The sequence below is a fragment of the Ambystoma mexicanum genome, chromosome 2p, assembly GCF_040938575.1.
Source record: "Ambystoma mexicanum isolate Mex_15411 chromosome 2p, UKY_AmexF1_1, whole genome shotgun sequence".
In the NCBI taxonomy this organism is placed as follows: domain Eukaryota; kingdom Metazoa; phylum Chordata; class Amphibia; order Caudata; family Ambystomatidae; genus Ambystoma; species Ambystoma mexicanum.
Window position 1 is genome coordinate 1414120214 of NC_090923.1, and position 18687 is coordinate 1414138900.

General features: G+C 46.0%; 1 protein-coding gene across 1 annotated transcript in view; it reads right to left on the minus strand.

Moving 5' to 3' along the window:
• Positions 1–18687, minus strand: part of LOC138566060 (retinoic acid receptor responder protein 2-like) — a 140367-nt gene that overhangs the window by 11238 nt on the left and 110442 nt on the right. The window contains exon 4 of the mRNA XM_069643091.1: positions 6629–6751. Coding sequence (XP_069499192.1) covers positions 6647–6751 — 105 coding nt within the window. The 3' untranslated portion in view covers positions 6629–6646. The remainder of the gene's footprint in view (positions 1–6628; positions 6752–18687) is intronic.

Below are 18687 nucleotides of genomic sequence, written 5' to 3' on the forward strand. Positions count from 1 at the left end.
GCGGAAGAGTCCGTTTCAATGGCGCAATCCTCAGGTCTGTGGGGCGGAAGAGCTTGAACAATGTCTGTTGAAAACACATCAGAAAATGCCTGGTAAGTTTCCGGTACTTGGATAATGTTGGACACGTTTAAGGAGGATGGTCATGGTTCTGAGAGTTTATTAGAGGGGTCCGGGATGTGTCCTGACATAAACAGTGTGACATACAATACTCAGAGCCAAGGAACAAGGTACCTGCTGTCCAATTGATATAAGGGTGTGCTTCTGTAGCCAGGGCATGCCTAGTACCATGGGATAGTGGGCAGCCTTTATGATGTCAAACCGTATTCTTTCCTGGTGGTTGTTTATTGATAATTGTAGTTCCTTTGTTTGGTGAGTAATAGGACCTGAAGACAAAGGTCTTCCGTCGATTCCCTCCACAGTTTGTATCACTTCTTTGAGCTCTCTCGGAATCCCATGAGCGGTGTCCCATTCATGGTCGATGAAAATCCCCATGGCACCGCAGTCCACGAGGGCCAGGATGGGAAAGGATTCATTCTCTGTAGATGCCAGTACAGTTTGTAGAAGTACTAAGGTGTTCTGTCCAGGAGTATTCAAGGAAGGAATGGATGCGGAGCAGGCATCTCTCTCCTGAAGCTGTGCTCCGTTTAGGATCGGGAGCTGGCATTTCCCGAACGCCGGGGTGGTGTTATAGGACATTCTCTGACCAAATGTTTGTCAGAGGCACAGTACATGCAGAGACCAGTATCGATATGCAGAGTCTTTCTTGTGGAGAAATTGGCCCCCTAAAGGCACCTAGCTGCATGGGTTCCGGATCAGGGGTTCGTGGAGCAACGGTCTCTTTGGTAGTTAAGAATTCAGTAGTTGTCTTTGGGGAGGTTTTCACCTTTCTTTTCTCAGCCTTTCTCTCCTGGGTCCTGAAATCTATCTGCAAGGAAAGATCCATAAGGGCCTGAAAGGTTCATGGACGAGTCACTCTGGCTAGCTCATCCTTAACCTCATTTTTAAACCTCTTCTGAAGAGAGTGAAACTGGCTTCTTGCAACCAATCTGCTTCTTTGGCTAGCTGCTTGAAGCGAGTGACATAAGAGAGCATGTCCTGACTCCCTTGTTTAAATTCAAGAAGTCTTTCTTGTGCGCTGTAGACGAGCTCAGGTCGATCGAACATGGCTTTTAGGGCATCCACAAATCCTTTGTAGTCATCCAAAAGCTGATCTCCAAAATTAACCAAGGGAGTAGCCCGGGTTAATGCATTACCCGTTAAGTGGGATATCATGAATCCAACCTTTGCTCGTGGTGTTGAAAAATAGTAGGGTTTGAAAGTGAAGTGCACTAAGCATGAATCAAGGAAGGAACGTAGGGACCTAGAAGATCCATCATACTTATCCACAACTCCGCCAAGCAGAACGCTTTCCTTGACAGAGGAATCCCAGGATAGGATCAGCTGTTTTAAAGCTGCATTTTCGGCTTTAAGATTTTGAACCTCGGTAGTTAATTCTTGCATACCTCTCATGAGGTCTTGGACTGCCGCTTCCATATCAGTTTCCGTATCAGGTTCTGGGCATCTCAATCTATCAGAAGCTCCCTTCTTTCTCACCTTTTTATCCTTGTTGGCGTTCTTCCGGGATGTGGCTTCTTTCTTTTTCACCGACCGTGACTTGTATAAGCTGGAACGCGAGTTCTCGGGTTCCAGCGTGGAAGCCGGCTGCCAAGCCGGTAGTGTTCGAATATCCAGGAACAAAGGCGATTAATCCAGGAAGGAGGATAACGAAAGGTAAGGAATAGTAGAAGGGGGGAAGTTTCCAGGAGTGAAGGAAGATAGAATGCACGATGCACAGGGAGTACACTCGAACACGTCTAGTAACTCGTAGGGGTAGAGTTGAGATGCGCGGAGCCGCGGGGGCGTGCCGGTTTTCTAGGAAGCTGGCGAGTGCACGCAAAGGCTAGACCGCCACAGTTCTGTGTCGCCGGCCATTTTGGATGGGTTGCAGAGTTAATGCCGCGGTGCATCAAGGACCATGAAGTCCAGAAGGGTCGAACCCGGCCATTCCTGACACCCGCAACCTGCAACTCTCCAGAGGTTTTGGACTGCTACTTCTCTGATCCCTCACCATCATGGCTGGGGCTGATGGGAATTGTACTCCAGAATATCTGGAGAGCCAATGGTTGGAAACCCCCCCGCTAGGTAAATCATGAACAATCCCGAGCATATCGGTTTGGTGGTGTTTGATCGTCTGACAATTGATCATGGCAAACAGACCGAAAAAAACCTGCCCTCATGCGATCAATTGTCAGAGGATCAAAGCGCAAACCAAATGCGTGCACACCAACCCACACCCGACTCTCCTACTTACCTGTTTGCCCACCGCCTGGTCCCCTTCACCCATGAGGCGTCAGATCCGTCCCTCTAACACGGATCGGATCCAACCCTGCAGGGTCCCTTTTTCTTTTTTTTTGGTCCCCCGCCTCCCATGTTAAGGAAGCAGGGGACACCCCCGCAACCCCTGGTCCACATATTTGGTATGTATTAGCCTAATTGTTTGTTTTTGATTGGTCAAATGATACAGGCCAAATTTGGTCAACTGTACCATTCAATCAAATAAAAACTAACCATTATGCTAATACCAGCATAACGATAGGTTGTAATTTGTATAGGATTTTTTCATTGCGTTCTACACCTTTCTGTTGCCTGCATACCTGTGGCCTGTTCTCTGCCACCATTATTGAGGCTTTACTATCATGATGGGGATCATGGAATTGACCCGTACATTGTCTTCAAGATTCACATTGGACCCTTGTACTTGATTATGTTTGGACAGGAACTTTGGTGACATCACCTCCTCTGGATCCTGCCATTGGCTGTCACTCACTTTTTGGACTTATTTTAAGACAGGATTTTTCCTGCCTTTAGCAGTATCATAACAGCTGAGATTGTCTTCTGGTTCTCCTTCTAGAGGGTGAGCAAGGAACCCACGATTATCCAGGACTTTGGCTAAGACTTCTGAAAGTTGTTTTTTAAATATATACGTGGCTACTAAATCAAGAAAGTTTTAATAATCACCCCCTTCATTGAGGCTGTGCGCATCCCTTTCTCTGTCCTTACTGAATGCTAGTAAGACTGCCTCTGTTACTGCCAGATGCACATTTTCTGTTTGCCTTGGATAGCGAGGGTGTCTTCTTTGGAGTTGGCTTCCCTCTGTTAGTACTGCCTATTATTGTGGATGATCAATCTTTCTTACTACAGATGTATGGGGAATGGAGCACTAACTGGTCCTAGAGAGAACACTCGCCCTGGATTGGTGTGTTCACTGACGTAGCCTGAGACTCCTATTCCCATCATTGGAGTCTCAACTTCTTGAATGGCGTCTTCTGGTGTGATGGCAGGAATATTGATTACCCTCTGTCACGGCAAGGGGAGAATATAGCAGCATCTACTCCTTTATGGAGATTGTTCAAGGGATCACAGATCGGCTCCCTGTCCTGCACTGCTGGAACTGTCATACTTCATAGAAAGTGCTTTGAACCCAAGAACGTAGAGTAATCAAGTAGCTGCCGTGCCTGCCCTTTTTTATCTCTGATATCAGGCCCTCCTTGCATTCGCTCTCCAGTGGTGGTTGCTCTACCATGATGACGCTGCAGTGCACATGAGGAAGCAGCGTGTGCGTCCCGGACCCGCTGTGACAAATGCACCGTGTCAGTGGTGAAGTCATGCTTTCTTCCTTCCGCCTTCCCTTATTAGCCCAGAGGCTCCACCAGTTCTCACAGTGCATCGGCTCAGCTCCCAACCTTCTCCTTATTACCTGGATAGAAACCTGTGTTTGGCATATCTTCAGCATGCCAAAGCTCCCCGCCACTGACACATGTTTGATGCTGTCAACAGACAGATCAAGCACTTTAAGGAACCACAGTAACATAATCATTTTACGAACCAAAGATAAGGTGCAAATTAGGAAGGGGCTCAGGTTAGCCATAAGGAGATTAAGAAAAAGCATATCAAATGGGTACTAGAAGGGGATCATGGCAAACAGACCGAAAAAAACCTGCCCTCATGCGATCAATTGTCAGAGGATCAAAGCGCAAACCAAATGCGTGCACACCAACCCACACCCGACTCTCCTACTTACCTGTTTGCCCACCGCCTGGTCCCCTTCACCCATGAGGCGTCAGATCCGTCCCTCTAACACGGATCGGATCCAACCCTGCAGGGTCCCTTTTTCTTTTTTTTTCGGTCCCCCGCCTCCCATGTTAAGGAAGCAGGGGACACCCCCGCAACCCCATGTCCACATATTCGGTATGTATTAGCCTAATTGTTTGTTTTTGATTGGTCAAATGATACCATTCAATCAAATAAAAACTAACAATTATGCTAATACCAGCATAACGATAGGTTGTAATTTGTATAGGATTTTTTCATTGCGTTCTACACCTTTCTGTTGCCTGCATACCTGTGGCCTGTTCTCTGCCACCATTACTGAGGCTTTACTATCAGGATGGGGATCATGGAATTGACCCGTACATTGTCTTCAAGATTCACATTGGACCCTTGTACTTGATTATGTTTGGACAGGAACTTTGGTGACATCACCTCCTCTGGATCCTGCCATTGGCTGTCACTCACTTTTTGGACTTATTTTAAGACAGGATTTTTCCTGCCTTTAGCAGTATCATAACAGCTGAGATTGTCATACTTCATAGAATGTGCTTTGAACCCAAGAACGTAGAGTAATCAAGTAGCTGCCTTGCCTGCCCTTTTTTATCTCTGATATCAGGCCCTCCTTGCATTCGCTCTCCAGTGGTGGTTGCTCTACCATGATGACGCTGCAGTGCACATGAGGAAGCAGCGTGTGCGTCCCGGACCCGCTGTGACAAATGCACCGTGTCAGTGGTGAAGTCATGCTTTCTTCCTTCCGCCTTCCCTTATTAGCCCAGAGGCTCCACCAGTTCTCACAGTGCATCGGCTCAGCTCCCAACCTTCTCCTTATTACCTGGATAGAAACCTGTGTTTGGCATATCTTCAGCATGCCAAAGCTCCCCGCCACTGACACATCAAGCACTTTAAGGAACCACAGTAACATAATCATTTTACGAACCAAAGATAAGGTGCAAATTAGGAAGGGGCTCAGGTTAGCCATAAGGAGATTAAGAAAAAGCATATCAAATGGGTACTAGAAGGGGACAGTATGCCTCATTTAGTGGGGAATGTGGCAAGGGAGGCAATCCAAGTGTAACCCGTTTTTCCCATTTCTATTTTGTCCTTTTATAATATCTGTTAAACTTTTTCTTGCAACCACTTCCCTTCCATTGGAAATATCGTTCATGCTCCTCGTATAATTTCTGCCCCCTAATTATCGTTCTGTTGTTCCCAGTTGTATTCTATTACACACCCTAATCTGTTATCTGCCATTTTAATGTTTCCTTAAGCTCCTGTAATTGGCCCTTTTCACCTATTCCAAGATCACATGCCCCATTCCTTCCATAATTGCTCTAGTCCCACCCGTGCAATAAAATCTTGCAATCGATGTTCGCCCCCACTCCCTGCAATTACCCTCTTTTCCTGTTTCTTAGATTGGTTCTTCTGCATTTTGTCATTTCCTCCATCTGTAATCTCTGTTCTCTGTTATTCTACACCATATCTGAATTGTATCTCATCATCATTTGTGTTTCTCCTATCACTACAATGACTCTACTTCACCTTTCTGTGCTCCTTCACTTCCCATAGCTCCAAACACCTCTTCATTCCTTCCTTCCTTCCTTCTCCCCCTCTTCTCGGCCGCACAAGCACCCTCTCGATGGAGGGCCACACCAAGGTCAGTGCCAGCTTGATGGTAAACCGCCTCCAGAGAGGCCACTCCACGCAGCAAGCAGGAGTCACATCCTTGCAGCGGGTGTGGGACAGCGAGACATTGGTGGCATGGTTTCTGGGCCACTTTTTATCCTCCCGCAAGTAGGGCCATTGGAAGGACACAGCCGAGATCGGATGGTACACAAGCCCTCGTGTGGAGCTGCAACCCTCAAACGCTTCTGCATTAAGCATCTGCTGGGTCTCCTTGCTGGAGTTGCCCATGTGCATTGGCACAGCAAGGTTGCTTGTCTCTTCTGCTGTTACACTTGCTCCTCTAACTTCTCAGTTTCGACATGCACTATGATCCTTCTTTAACTCTGATTGCAGGGCACACTTGTTTCAGTAGTGTCTCTTTTCCACTTTTTCTATCTGTACTTTTACCACTAGTAATCTCTTCCATGCACCCAATCCTGCAATCCATCTCCTTCCTTCTCCCAGTTTCTCCCCCTGTTTCCTGGAATATTGCTTGCTCTTCCACTGACAATTTCCTTGCTTCTTGCTCCTTTGGTACACCTGCTTCAGATTAACCCTTTATGTGCTCTAATTCTCTCTTTGGTCTCTCAATTCTGGTCTTTTCTATTTCCACCCTTTTGAAACCCCTTAAAGCATTATTTTTTCTTGGGTTCATATGCAATTCTCTTTCCTGTTCAACAAACTCTACTTCTGTATTTTCTTGCTTCTTCTTTTGTAGGGGGTGTGATATCACCTCCCTTGAAATCCTACTCTCAATGCTGCATTCGTTTTCCTGCTTTCATCCATGATCCTTCTCTTCGCTCTAAAAGCGGCTTACCTTTATCCTGTAAAGCGCTCAGGCATATGACTTTGAGAAGCTGAAGACACCAGGGAAGCCCAGTCCACTTTCGTCTTTGTCCTCAATGTACTTGCAGGACTTTGCCCTCATGCCTTCTCTCTCCTGTGAAACACAAACACTTAGTAAAATAATAAGCAGATAACAGGAACATTGGTCTTCATCTCATGCATCAGAACGCATCATCATTTGTAGAGGTTGCACAATAAGAAATAAGACAAAAAACTGAGGGGGTTGCGAGGGCTGTTAATAGGTGCTCGGGGCACTTAATAACTGATAGTGTAGGCTAAATGACTAATAGCATATTTTCAATTCACTCATTCATTTTATCCAAAGGGAGTGGATGCACCCCATGCTATCATTAAGAGCATGGTAGAATGAAATAAGTCATAATCTTGTTTTGAAGAACGAATGATCTTGTGTATGAGAAATTCCTTTAGTCCAAAAGTCTCAATGTCAGAAATTATTTATACAAGCCTAACACTATTACTACGTAAAAATGAATGGGACTATCATGCCATTATTTGCTTATCTGGAGTTTTAATGTATCCGTTCTGATGACATATTGGCAGTTTCCGTGAGTTTTGGTGGTGGATGACAAGTTTGAATATGTCAAGGTTTTGGAGACCAGTGAACAGTAGTAGTGTGGATTTTCTGTTAAGACACAGGCACAGCCTTCGCGACAGTAAGCAGCTAGGGTTTTATCGCCCTATGGAATACAACAATGACTTTTTCGAGCCTTAGGTTAAGGGAGCGAAATTGCAGCAGTCTATGCACAGAAAGAGCTCCCCTGAACATATTGTCATATGGCAGGAAGGATGGATAAGCAGTTTAGAGATGCTATTTTAAGGTATTGCTTCATCAGGACCCAATATCATACGGCTCAATACACTGGAATGTTTAAACTGGGAATTTAATGGGTAAAGTGAACTAGGAGCTTACTGGCACTATCAAACCTGGAGGTTGATAGGCATGTCAAATTATGAGCTTACTTGAAATGTCAAAGTGTGTGATTCCTGGTAATGACAAGTTTTCTGGGAATGTCAGACTGGGAGCTTACTGGGGATTTAAACCACACTGGGAATTGCAGCCTTACTTGGAATGTCAAACTGAAAGCATTCTGAGAACAGCAAGCTTAATAGGAGTGTTGAAATGAGAGCTTAATTGGAATATCAAAATGAAATGGGGGTTTACAGAGAATACCAAGTTTACAGGGCATGCGAAAGAAGAGACTTACTGGTAATGTCAGACTGGGAGTTTACTTGGGATTTCATACAGGGAAGCCTATTTCAAATGTCATGCTCACCGAATGTCAAACTGGAAGCTGACAGAGAACATCAAGGTTACTTGTATTGGCAAACTGGGTGATTAATGGGAATGTCGAGCTTACTCAATGTCAAATGGGAAGCTTACTGTGAATGTCCAGCTTGCTTGGAAAACCAGACTTGGAGCATCATAGAAATGTCAAACTATAACTTACTGAGAAGGTTGAGCTCACTGGAAATGCCAGAGTGTGAGCTTAGTAGAAATGCAAAACATAATAGGAATGCCAAACGAGGTGTAGACTGGCAATTTTCAAACTGGCAGCTTACTGTGAATTTCATGATTACATCAAGTTTACTGGGAATATCTCACTCAGATCTTACTCATAATGTCAAACTGGAAGGTTACTGGGAATGCCAACATGGGAGTTTTGGGAGGTTACTGGGAATGCCAACCTATGAGCTCAAGGAGAATTTCAAGCTTACTCTAAATCTCATCCTGGGAATGCAAAGCTTACTCGATGTCAAGCTGGGAGTTAATGACCATGTCAAGCTTACTTGAAATAACAAGTTGCCATCTTATTGGGAATGTCAGACTAGGGTCGGAATATCAAGGATAGGGGGGAGTGCCAAACTATGAGTTTTCTGCTAATATCAAATGACAGGGCATATAATGTCATGTAGCTGCAAGGACATGTTGTAATATGCCCTTTCATGACATGATACATGATGTAACATATTGTGACACAATATATAATATTAAATGTCATGACATCATAAAATGATAAACTATGGCATGACATAAATTGTGTTCTCATATAGCGCTTCTAAACCAATTCCCTCCATCTTCCAATCACTGTAATATAACTCATAGGATATGTAGTAATAATAAGTGTATATATAATAATATTCAGATTAACGAAGTGCAGGCTGGACCTATTTCTGGTGAGAGCCCCTACCTTATGAGATATCCACCCAGACATGATATGATGAAATATATCATGACAAAGCAACATGACATGTCTTGACATGCATTACAGTTTTATAGCAGACTACATTTCCAACAGCAATCTCGTAAAAGCATGGTTCGGTGAGTTGATGAATGTCATGACCATTCAGGGCTAAGCTCAGAGTCCACATTCCAGGTATTGAAATAGGGAGAGAGGGTTATAGAGGGGCATGGAGAAGCACATTGGTTCAGTTTCCTTCTGTAAACCCGCATTTCTTGTGGGTCTCTGTGTGTGAATGGGCGCTGTGTCCCTGTTTGGCGGGCATTTTTGTTGTTCCCTTTTCTCATTCTCTTTGTTCACCTAGCTTCGCGCTTCCAGCGCAAAGAGTTTGTTCTAGCCAACATGGTATGATCCACCAGCAGAGGGAGAGAGACGTTCTGTGAGGTGTTTTCACCTCAGCTGTGACATGAGCATCCCTGCCGACAAATGGAGGTGGAAAGTCCCTGGGGAGCATAAAGCCCAGAGGGGATCCTCATGGAGAGAGAGCGCCGGGAGAGACCAAAGGCAGAGAGTAGCTCCAGAGAACCGTAGAGGGCAGTAAGGCCATCAGCTGTGACGCGATGTCCCCTGGGGCCGTCCACTGTCCTGACCGGCATTTCCCTCTCCCCTACCCAGGGCTGAGAGGGTGGCTGGGGTCGGGAGCAGTAAGCTAAAGTTGGCTGGTGTCATTAAGTACTGACACCACTCTGTGAGGGACAGAGCAGCGTCGCTTATTCGTTGCCATGTGTAGCTGTAAGGTAGGAGTGGGAAAGTGCAGGGAAGTATACAGCGCATGGTTTTTGTGTGTAGACAGGCCTGAATGACATTTGTACAGTGCCTGTCACAAGGAATAAGGAGAGGCCCTACTTTCAGGCGGTGCCTCTGTAGGTATCGCTGAGGTGATTTTGCACTCAGGCATGAGGCCCATGGTAGACCTGGTTTTGTTTTTTCTCCCGGGGTGTGTTCGTCTCTCCCTCTCTTTTTCCCCGTCAGGGTGGAGTGCGGGGCGGCCTGATTTGGCGGGTGCCCTTTGCTTGAATTGTTGCTGAGGGAGTTTTACCTCAGAAAAGCATACAGTGTGCTCCCGCAGTGGTACTGGCTCAGTGAATAAGATAAGAACCGGAGAAGAGAGAGAGAGGGTGGCCATGGACCGTGGCTGTTTGATCTACCCACGTTCTTTCCAGAGGCCTAGCCTGGCCTGGTGGCGCTGTGATTTATTGAGGGGATATCTCTGCAAAGGGCAGGAGCCCCAACACCCCTGCTGCCGCCGAGCGGTCCCTGCTAAGGGCTCATCACACACACTGTAGCTGGGAGACAGCGATCTATGAGGGATCAGCCACACTGCAACGAGAAGACAGCATTCGATGAGGGCATAGCCATCACTGCCAGTCTTTTGCCTACGCTGCTTCCCTTCTCCGCACAATCCATTGAATGCCCCGCCGTATTCTGACGTTCTGCAACAACATACCACATGGAGCGCCTGCTCCGTTAGTACCCCATTGCTTCATGATGATCTGGCCTTACCTAAAATGGCTGCTGCGATGTTCCTCGCATTATTGTTTACTTTGGTTGCCTGGGAACCAGTCTCTTCACGTCTATTTAATCCAATAGACGTCTGCCGGCAGGCGGAAGCTATTCCCACGGAAAAGGCCCCAGAAAAGGCCCTGTCTCGAGCCTGATCAATTATTCTACTACTCTGCAGAGGGCAGGAGCCCAACACCCCTGCTGCCGCTGGAGCGGTCCCTGCTAAGGACTCATCACACACACTGCAACACTGCAGCCGGGAGACAGCGATCTATGATATGATATGATAGTTTATTTATATAGTGCCTATACACAATGTGTTTCAAAGCGGTTCAAGGCAAGGGAGGGAACAAGGGAAAATACAATTACATTCTTACAGGCCATGAACAGTAAGGATGTGAAATTAACTATCGTACTCGGCATGACGACATTTCAGATAGTGCAAGATCTAAGACATAGATAGGGAAGGGAGGGGGAGAGTGGGAACGAAATAGAAACAGACAGGCGACTACTGTACTAGGCCTGACGACATTTCTGGTAGAGCCAGAGAAAATCAAAAGGTGAGGGGGAGGGGTGCATAAAGGGAGGGGAGGAACAAAAAAAGCGACTATCGTACTAGGCCTGACAACATTTCAGATAGTGCTGGGGGGGGGGGACAAGTAAAGGGAGGAGGGAGGAGACCAACGAGGTTGCTATCATACTAGGTCCAGGGACAATTCTGATAGAGTAAGTGCATAGAAGAAAGTAAGGGGAGGAGGGGAGGGATGATGGATCAGCCACACCGCAATGAGAAGACAGCATTCTACGAGGGCATAGCCATCACTGCCAGGCTTTTGCCTACCGTGCTTCCCTTCTCCGCACAATCCACTGAATGCCCCACCATATTCTGACCTTCTGCAACAACATACCACGTGGAGCACCTGCTGCATTAGTACCCCATTGCTACCTGATTATCTGGCCTTACCTAAAATGGCCGCCGCGATGTTCCTCGCATTATTGTTTACTTTGGTTGCCTGGCAACCAGTCTCTTCATCGTCTATTTAATCCAATAGAAGTTCGGCGGCAGGCAGAAGCCGGCCACACGCAAAAGGCCCCCAGTATAAAGCCCCGTCTTGAGCCTGTGGAGCCAGGCGACCGAGGGACTGTCCCCCACTCGTTTATTGCAACACCCGTTTTCCTTCAACACGCTGACTACTAAATTCTGGTAAGCACCTGCTTTGAACCCACTCGGCCAACTAGCCTCCACGCTGGTGCTAGCGACTCAATCACGTCCTTCCTGTTGACCATCTGCGCTCCTCAGCAACTCCTGAGCAGCTCTTTCCGCTAATTGACACTGTCGAGTCTGTATAGGTGCTCAACCTAATCCTGTTAGTTCATCATAACGTGCTACACTACCACTGTTCTCGTAGCTGCTACGATTCTGCCTCATATCTGTGTACCTTGTACTCGCATAGCCTATTCAGTTTGACCACTACCGAGTCCTTATTATCACTTGCGCAACACTACTTGATTCGTACAATCATTGCGATTACATGTCTGCTTGTCTTTTGTACTGCCTCATTGCATGTAAGTATATGACCATCTCACTGTTGTGTACCACCCATCTGCAATAACTACATGCTCGTCGTATTACTGTTTGTAACCTATTTGCTGTGCATGTTTGATTCCATAACGCCTGTCAGATGCTGCTGCACCGCCAATATCTCAGACAGCTTCTCATTTTTAGTCGATATGCACTTCTTTTACCTATATTGTGGACTTACATAGCGTATTCTCATTTTGCACACACATTCTTCTTACCCTTGCCAACTGTCTCAACCACACCACTCACCACAGCACTGCTACACCTTGATGCATTACATCGTGACATTGCTCTCTAATTTGACAGTGTAAACAGCACGGATCCGAAACATTTATCTAGACGTCCAGGCGACACTGGGTGCTGGACTTAACTGTCAAAGTATTACTGTACGGTCGCCACTGTACTTCTTGTCAACACGCACTAATTAACTTTGTAACTAGCAAGGTGCGCTGCCTATGAGCTAGATGCCTAGGTGATGCAGTGTCCTCTGCTTGCTCGCCGAAGAGAAGCATAGATCATGCACAGCCTAGTTCTCCATTCACTGGGTTCACTATTCTAGCATAGCATAGCCTGCCTGCTAGTGTACTGCTTGAGTAACATACCTCACAGTGCCCCTACCGCACTCAAAACAGTCACTGCCATTCCCAGCCTTTCTCCACCCTGAGGCCTACCTCCTACCCTCTTGAGTAAACCCACACATTCTACCATCATCTCCCACATCTTGAACTCTGCTCTACCACCACTTAACTGGCCCACAGCTTAGCGCCGCCCCTTGCTTTGACACACATGGCGAACCAACGTAAGGTAACCTTAACTATGGCTACCCTCCTACCACTACTCAACACCATAACACCTTCCAGGTTCCTCCCGCCACTCATACCTAGTCTGCCCCTGCCAATCCTGAACACTGAAGTATCAGCTAGCAGACATTGCTCCATCACCCCACTACAATGGATCCAACTCTCTGCCTCCCGGCCTACAACCAACCAACCCTGCCCCTTAAGCATTAGAAATGCCAGAATAGGATCTCACTTCAAACCTAAAGGGATGGTCCACAAGCACTGCGTAGCCACCCCAAAACCTAAATCCACACCTATCACGCCCACAAGAGTCAACACCGTACACAACTTCAGTAACAAACCCCTTCCACCACAAGGTATCAAAACCCCATGCACAGATATACTCTCATCAGAGGCACCTCATATTAAAGGAGCCCTCATCAATGCTAGATCTCTAACTGCCCACGCCCTGCATATAGCAGATCTCATTATACCAAACCACCTTGACTTCCTAGCTATCATGGAAACGTGGTTGGACCCAGCCGCAATCCCATCACTATCCTTAGCTATCCCACAAAATTAAACCATCATCAGAGTAGACAGAGACACCAGCAGAGGCAGCAGAGTTGCCTTTATCACAAAAAATAGCTAGGCCTCAGAGAATTCTTTAAAGAACCCTTCTCCTCAGGTGAACTTCTCTCAGTCAAACTCCCTTTGTCAGTAGCACGCACACTTTTGTTACCATGGGTGTAATTTTAGGGGGGACGGGGTGTTTTTCCCCCCCAACTTTCATGGCACACCATTTTATCCCCATTCATTTGGCTGGGGCACCTTTTCGTCAGATGTCATGTCCCCCCAGCATTTTCAGCAAAGTTACTCCACTGTTTGTTACATCTCCTATACCGACCCCCGGGACCAATATCCTCCTTTGAGGAAGACATCACCTACCTCCAAACCTGGCTCCAAAATAATAATGCTTGGAGACCTTAACTTAGGCCTCCACAGCGTGAATGATGTCAACGCAGCAGCCCTAGAGAACACACTCTCGCAGCTAGGCTTTGAACATTGTATCAATGGCTCAACACATAGCAAGGGAAGGACCTTGGATTGGTTGGCAGACTTAAATTGCACTACTAAAATTCTTGCCAACTCGCCCTGTGCCTGGTCTGGCTGCCATATCATCTTCTTTTCCATACAGTACAGCAAGCGTCCTAATCCAAGCAAGGTATTAGCCCCACCGGTCCTATCCAGAAATAATCGCAACGTCACTGTGGACAACCTACTGCCCACCAAGTGCTCGGACAAGAACCCATCCCTCGTACTAGACCTTTATAACCATACCTTACTACAGGCATTAAATAAAATCGCTCCACTAACAATGAGAAAAGCTAAGCCAATAACCCACCTAAACAAGTGGTTCTCTCCTGACCTGAAAACCTTACGTAACTCTAAAAGAATATCTGAAGCCACGTGAAAAAAAACACCCACTGACCTAAACAAGGAAAAGTTTACAACCGCCTCTACCGCTTACAAAGTAGCCATCCTAAAAACCAAAAGTGATACCTACAATGCCAGAATACAAAATGCCAAATCAGTCTCGAAAGAACTCTTTACCATCCTCAGGGAGTTAGAGTCTCCTATTCCACCTATAGATTCCTGCATCAAAGACGCTTCTTGGTGTGCCAACATCCAAAAAGCTCTACTTGACAAAATAGCTCTTTTACAATCAAAAATAGAAGCAAAAAAATTCAGCTTTATAATGGACACTAAATGCAATAAGCCTCACGACCCACCGCCAAAATCTTGCCACCTATTCCAATTCTCCATGGTCACCCCAAAGGAGCTAGAAAAAATCATAGCTAGTCTGAAACCCTCAAGGTGCCTAGCGGATATCTGTCCAGCTACTGTCATAAAGGAAAGTGCAAAGGAGCTTGCTCCTTTCATCACTTCCCTGGTCAACGCTTCCTTTGAACCTGCACAGCCCCAAATAATCTCAAAGAGGCATGGGTCATGGCTCTTCTCAAAAAACCAAACCTCGACCCAAACACCCCAACCAACTACAGGCCCATAACCACAGTACCGTTCCTTCTAAAAATCCTAGACAGAGCAGCTTACATCCAAATACAAAAGCACCTAGAAGCCAACAACCTCCTAGGTTTGGGTCAATCATAATTTAGGCCCGGACAAGGCAGAGAAACATCCCTCCTAGATCAAAAAATCCAAATGGACGAATTGAAAGATAAAGGAAAACTAGCCATCTTCCTTCGGCTTGACTTATCAGCAGCTTTTGATTTAGTCAACTATAATATACTTACTAAACACTTGACCTTAGCAGCCTCCTTCTCCCCGAACGTTGCTGCCTGCAATCGGACTATGAGAGTCTTTGCAACTACGGCCTCAGCCGATCCAATCCCCATCTCTTGCGGAGTCTCACAGGGTTCCTATGTCTCTCCCACTCTATACAATATCTTTTACCAAGCTCCTATTCGACCACTTGGACGATTTGGGTGTCACCTACACTAATTATCCAGATGACACCCAAATCCTCATCACACTTGCGGGATGCTATGACAAAGACACCAAACTGTTAAATGATATCTAGCTTCAAAATTCAGGAATAGATGGCCACCCATGGCCTTTGCCTGAACGATGATAAGAAGGAGCTACTTCTTATAGTATCATGGGCTCACCTGAACAAACTAGACACCCACTACAACTCCTTTAACATCGACGGGAACAACATCTCCAACGAGGTCAAAACTTTAAGCATTTAAGTAGATTCCACCCTCTCCTTCACTAGGCAAGTCAACAACAGCCTACACCTCCAAGTTGATCAATGCCTGCAAACCCTTTCTCTCTACTAACAGCTGCCTCACACTGGCCAGAGCGCTTATATTAACTAAGCTTGACTACTGTAACACCTTATACCTAGGCTCCAATAAACGTAACTTGAACAAACTTCAAGTGCTCCATAATAATGCACTTAAATCTGCCTTAAACATACCACGATCTAACCACATCTCTTCAGTCAGACGCAACACTCTTTGGCTACTAGTGCGTGACAGAATCACGCTCCAAACCTTAGTGATCACACATAATTGCCTATCCAACACAGCTCCAAAATACCTGGTTGATCATTTTAACAGGAACCAATCTTCCAGGCCCACCAGGACTAACTACTCACATTGCCTAAATATTCCCAAATGCAAACTACAAAGAGCCGGCGGGACAAGCTTCCCAGTGCTAGCAGCTAAGCTCTGGAACTCCTTGCCAACAGCACTAAGAGCTGAATCATCCTTTTGGCCCTTTAGTAAAAGCTTGGCTCTTCGCCAAGCAAAACTAAAGCTAACAAACCTCCTCTGCTTTTTTCACCTGCACCACTTTGGTTGTTCTAACGCCTAGATCTGTAACACTAGGCAACTTGCTATCTGCCTCGCTTCAACTGTAACTATAGTGCACTCTGTTACCACTGCCCCTGTCTAGCACGTTTACTTGATATGTGACCCAAGTCAACTGCCCAATGATCTTAACTATTTGTAACCACTGTTTTCTGCTCAAGCAAAAGCGCCCAGATATCCCTGGGTTAGGCACGATATATAAATAAATAAACTAAACTAAACTATCCCTCTCCCAGTCTCCCCCCCCCCACACTATGGGGAGGTTGGGTGGCTAGTGGTCGGATTAAGTACACCACATTAGGCCGCCTGGGTGATTGGTTGAGGTCTGATGTGGTAGTTTGCAGCTAGCCCAGGGTTTCTGAAGCAGCAGTGTTGGCAGTACAGCTTATGTGTTACTATAAGAAGTTAACTTGGAAATTAAACTATTTAATTATTTATTTACCAAATATGAATGAACTTGCTCCCAAGTGACCCCATTGGAAGCTATTTCCTTATTTATTTACCAAATGTGAATGCATTTGTTCCCTGGTGACCCAATTGAAGATATTTAATTATGTATTTACCAAATGGTAATGCACTTGCTCCCAGGTGACCCAATTTAATCTATTTAATTATTTATTTACCCAATGTGAAGGAATTTGCTCCCAGGTGACCCAATTAATGCTATTTAATTATTTATTTACCAAAGGTGAATGCATTTGGTCCCAGGTGACCTAATTGATGTGATTTAATTATTTATTTACCAAATGTGACTGCACTTGCTCCCAGGTGACCCAACTGATGCTATTTAATTATGTAGTTACCAAACGTGAATGACTTGCTCACAGGTGGTCCAACTGATGTTATTTAATTATTCAATACTGTAGGAAAGGGAAGGAATATACTTAAGTATTTATTTCATGTACTAACCGAGAGCACCTCCCCTAGGGGCCATGTGATGTAATACTACTCGTGTATACTGAGGATTGGTTTTACACATTCTTTTATATAAACAAAAGCTGTTCAAACTATTAAACTGAAATAAGACTGTGTCTGTTTATTTAACCAGGGGCCCTTGTACCTCTGTCAGTCATTAGCGATGAACTGCTTTAGGGGAGGGCCAAGTCTCCCTCAGGGGAGCCCGCAAATAAGGAGCTCTGCGATAGGCCTTCGTTAGGAGGGTCCATCATTCATCCCCCTGGGGTTTCATTTGCACATGTGTGCAGTAAGGCGTAGTATCCCCCAGACTCAGATCTCCAACAGGTTGCTGTTTTCCACCCTTCCTAACCCAGACATAGGGAGAAACACCTTACACTCTTGGAGGCACTGCTGAGATCCCAGGGGGCATTCTTACTGTTTGCCAGACAGAAGCACAGTTCAACACAGTGGTGGTTAATTACACATAGCATAAATGGCACCGGAATATGTGTTACACTGGATACGAACCGAAGGGCTTAGTCCAGAGGCCTGCTTCATAGTAGGCGACGTCCCCTTGAATATGAAAACAGATGAAGTACTAGCCATGACTGGTCCCCTGGAACCCATCACTGGGATGGTGAAAAGTGTGCGGCGCTTACTTGGTCAAGATACCAAATGTTATATTCTATGTTATGGTGGAAATTAATTTACAGATAAAACGTTGCCCACAGAGATCCAAGGTGGAAACCTGCCCCGTCTGGAGCTTAGATGCTTGGCCCGGAATACCTCTGCGCCCAGAAGCTACCACACCCACCAAGGATGCTATAGTCATTGCTGCTGCGGTGGCTGAAGCTGTCAGGGTGACTATGGAATGGCAATCCCTGTCACCCTTGCTCAGTGAACATGGGACCTACACCCGCTTATGACCCTTTTCAGGCGAAAAACCTGTGCCTAAAGGAGAAGAGGGCTATGAACTCACTCAGCTTATGATACACGACTGGAAAGTGTCTGATCAAGAAAACAGGAGACAAGTAATCGAGGCATTGCGAGGGCCCGCCCTACAGACGGTACAGTCCCTTCGAGCCCTGAGTCCTGATCTGACTTCTCTGCAAGTGATGGACGCACTGGAGGGACCGTTTGGCACTACCCAACCAGCGGAGGACTTAATGATGAGGTTTCATGCAACCTCTTTGAAGCTGGGGGGAGAAGTTGTCTGGTTACCCGGTGAGGGTTGAGCAAATTCTATACCTGGCACTCCATAGAGGGGGAGTGGAGACTTCCCGATTGAACAGATGTCGTCTGAAGCAGATACTTAGAGGGGCCAAAGAAGCCACCATTCCCAGTCTGCAACTGAGGCTGCGTGAAAAACTGGACACCCCTCCATCCTATGAAGAAATATTAAGGTCAATAAGGGCACTGGAAGAAGAAACGGGTGATATCAATGTCCAGAGCCACCTTGTACAAGGTAAGATCCCAGCACCCGACCATGCCACGTCTCAGCAGAAGCAGATTGAGGAGCTGCAATATATAAAAACCTAATAAAATACAAATACAAAATAGTCAGGAATCTGTAGACCCAGTTGCTGATCAGGGAAAGCCCAAATGCTACT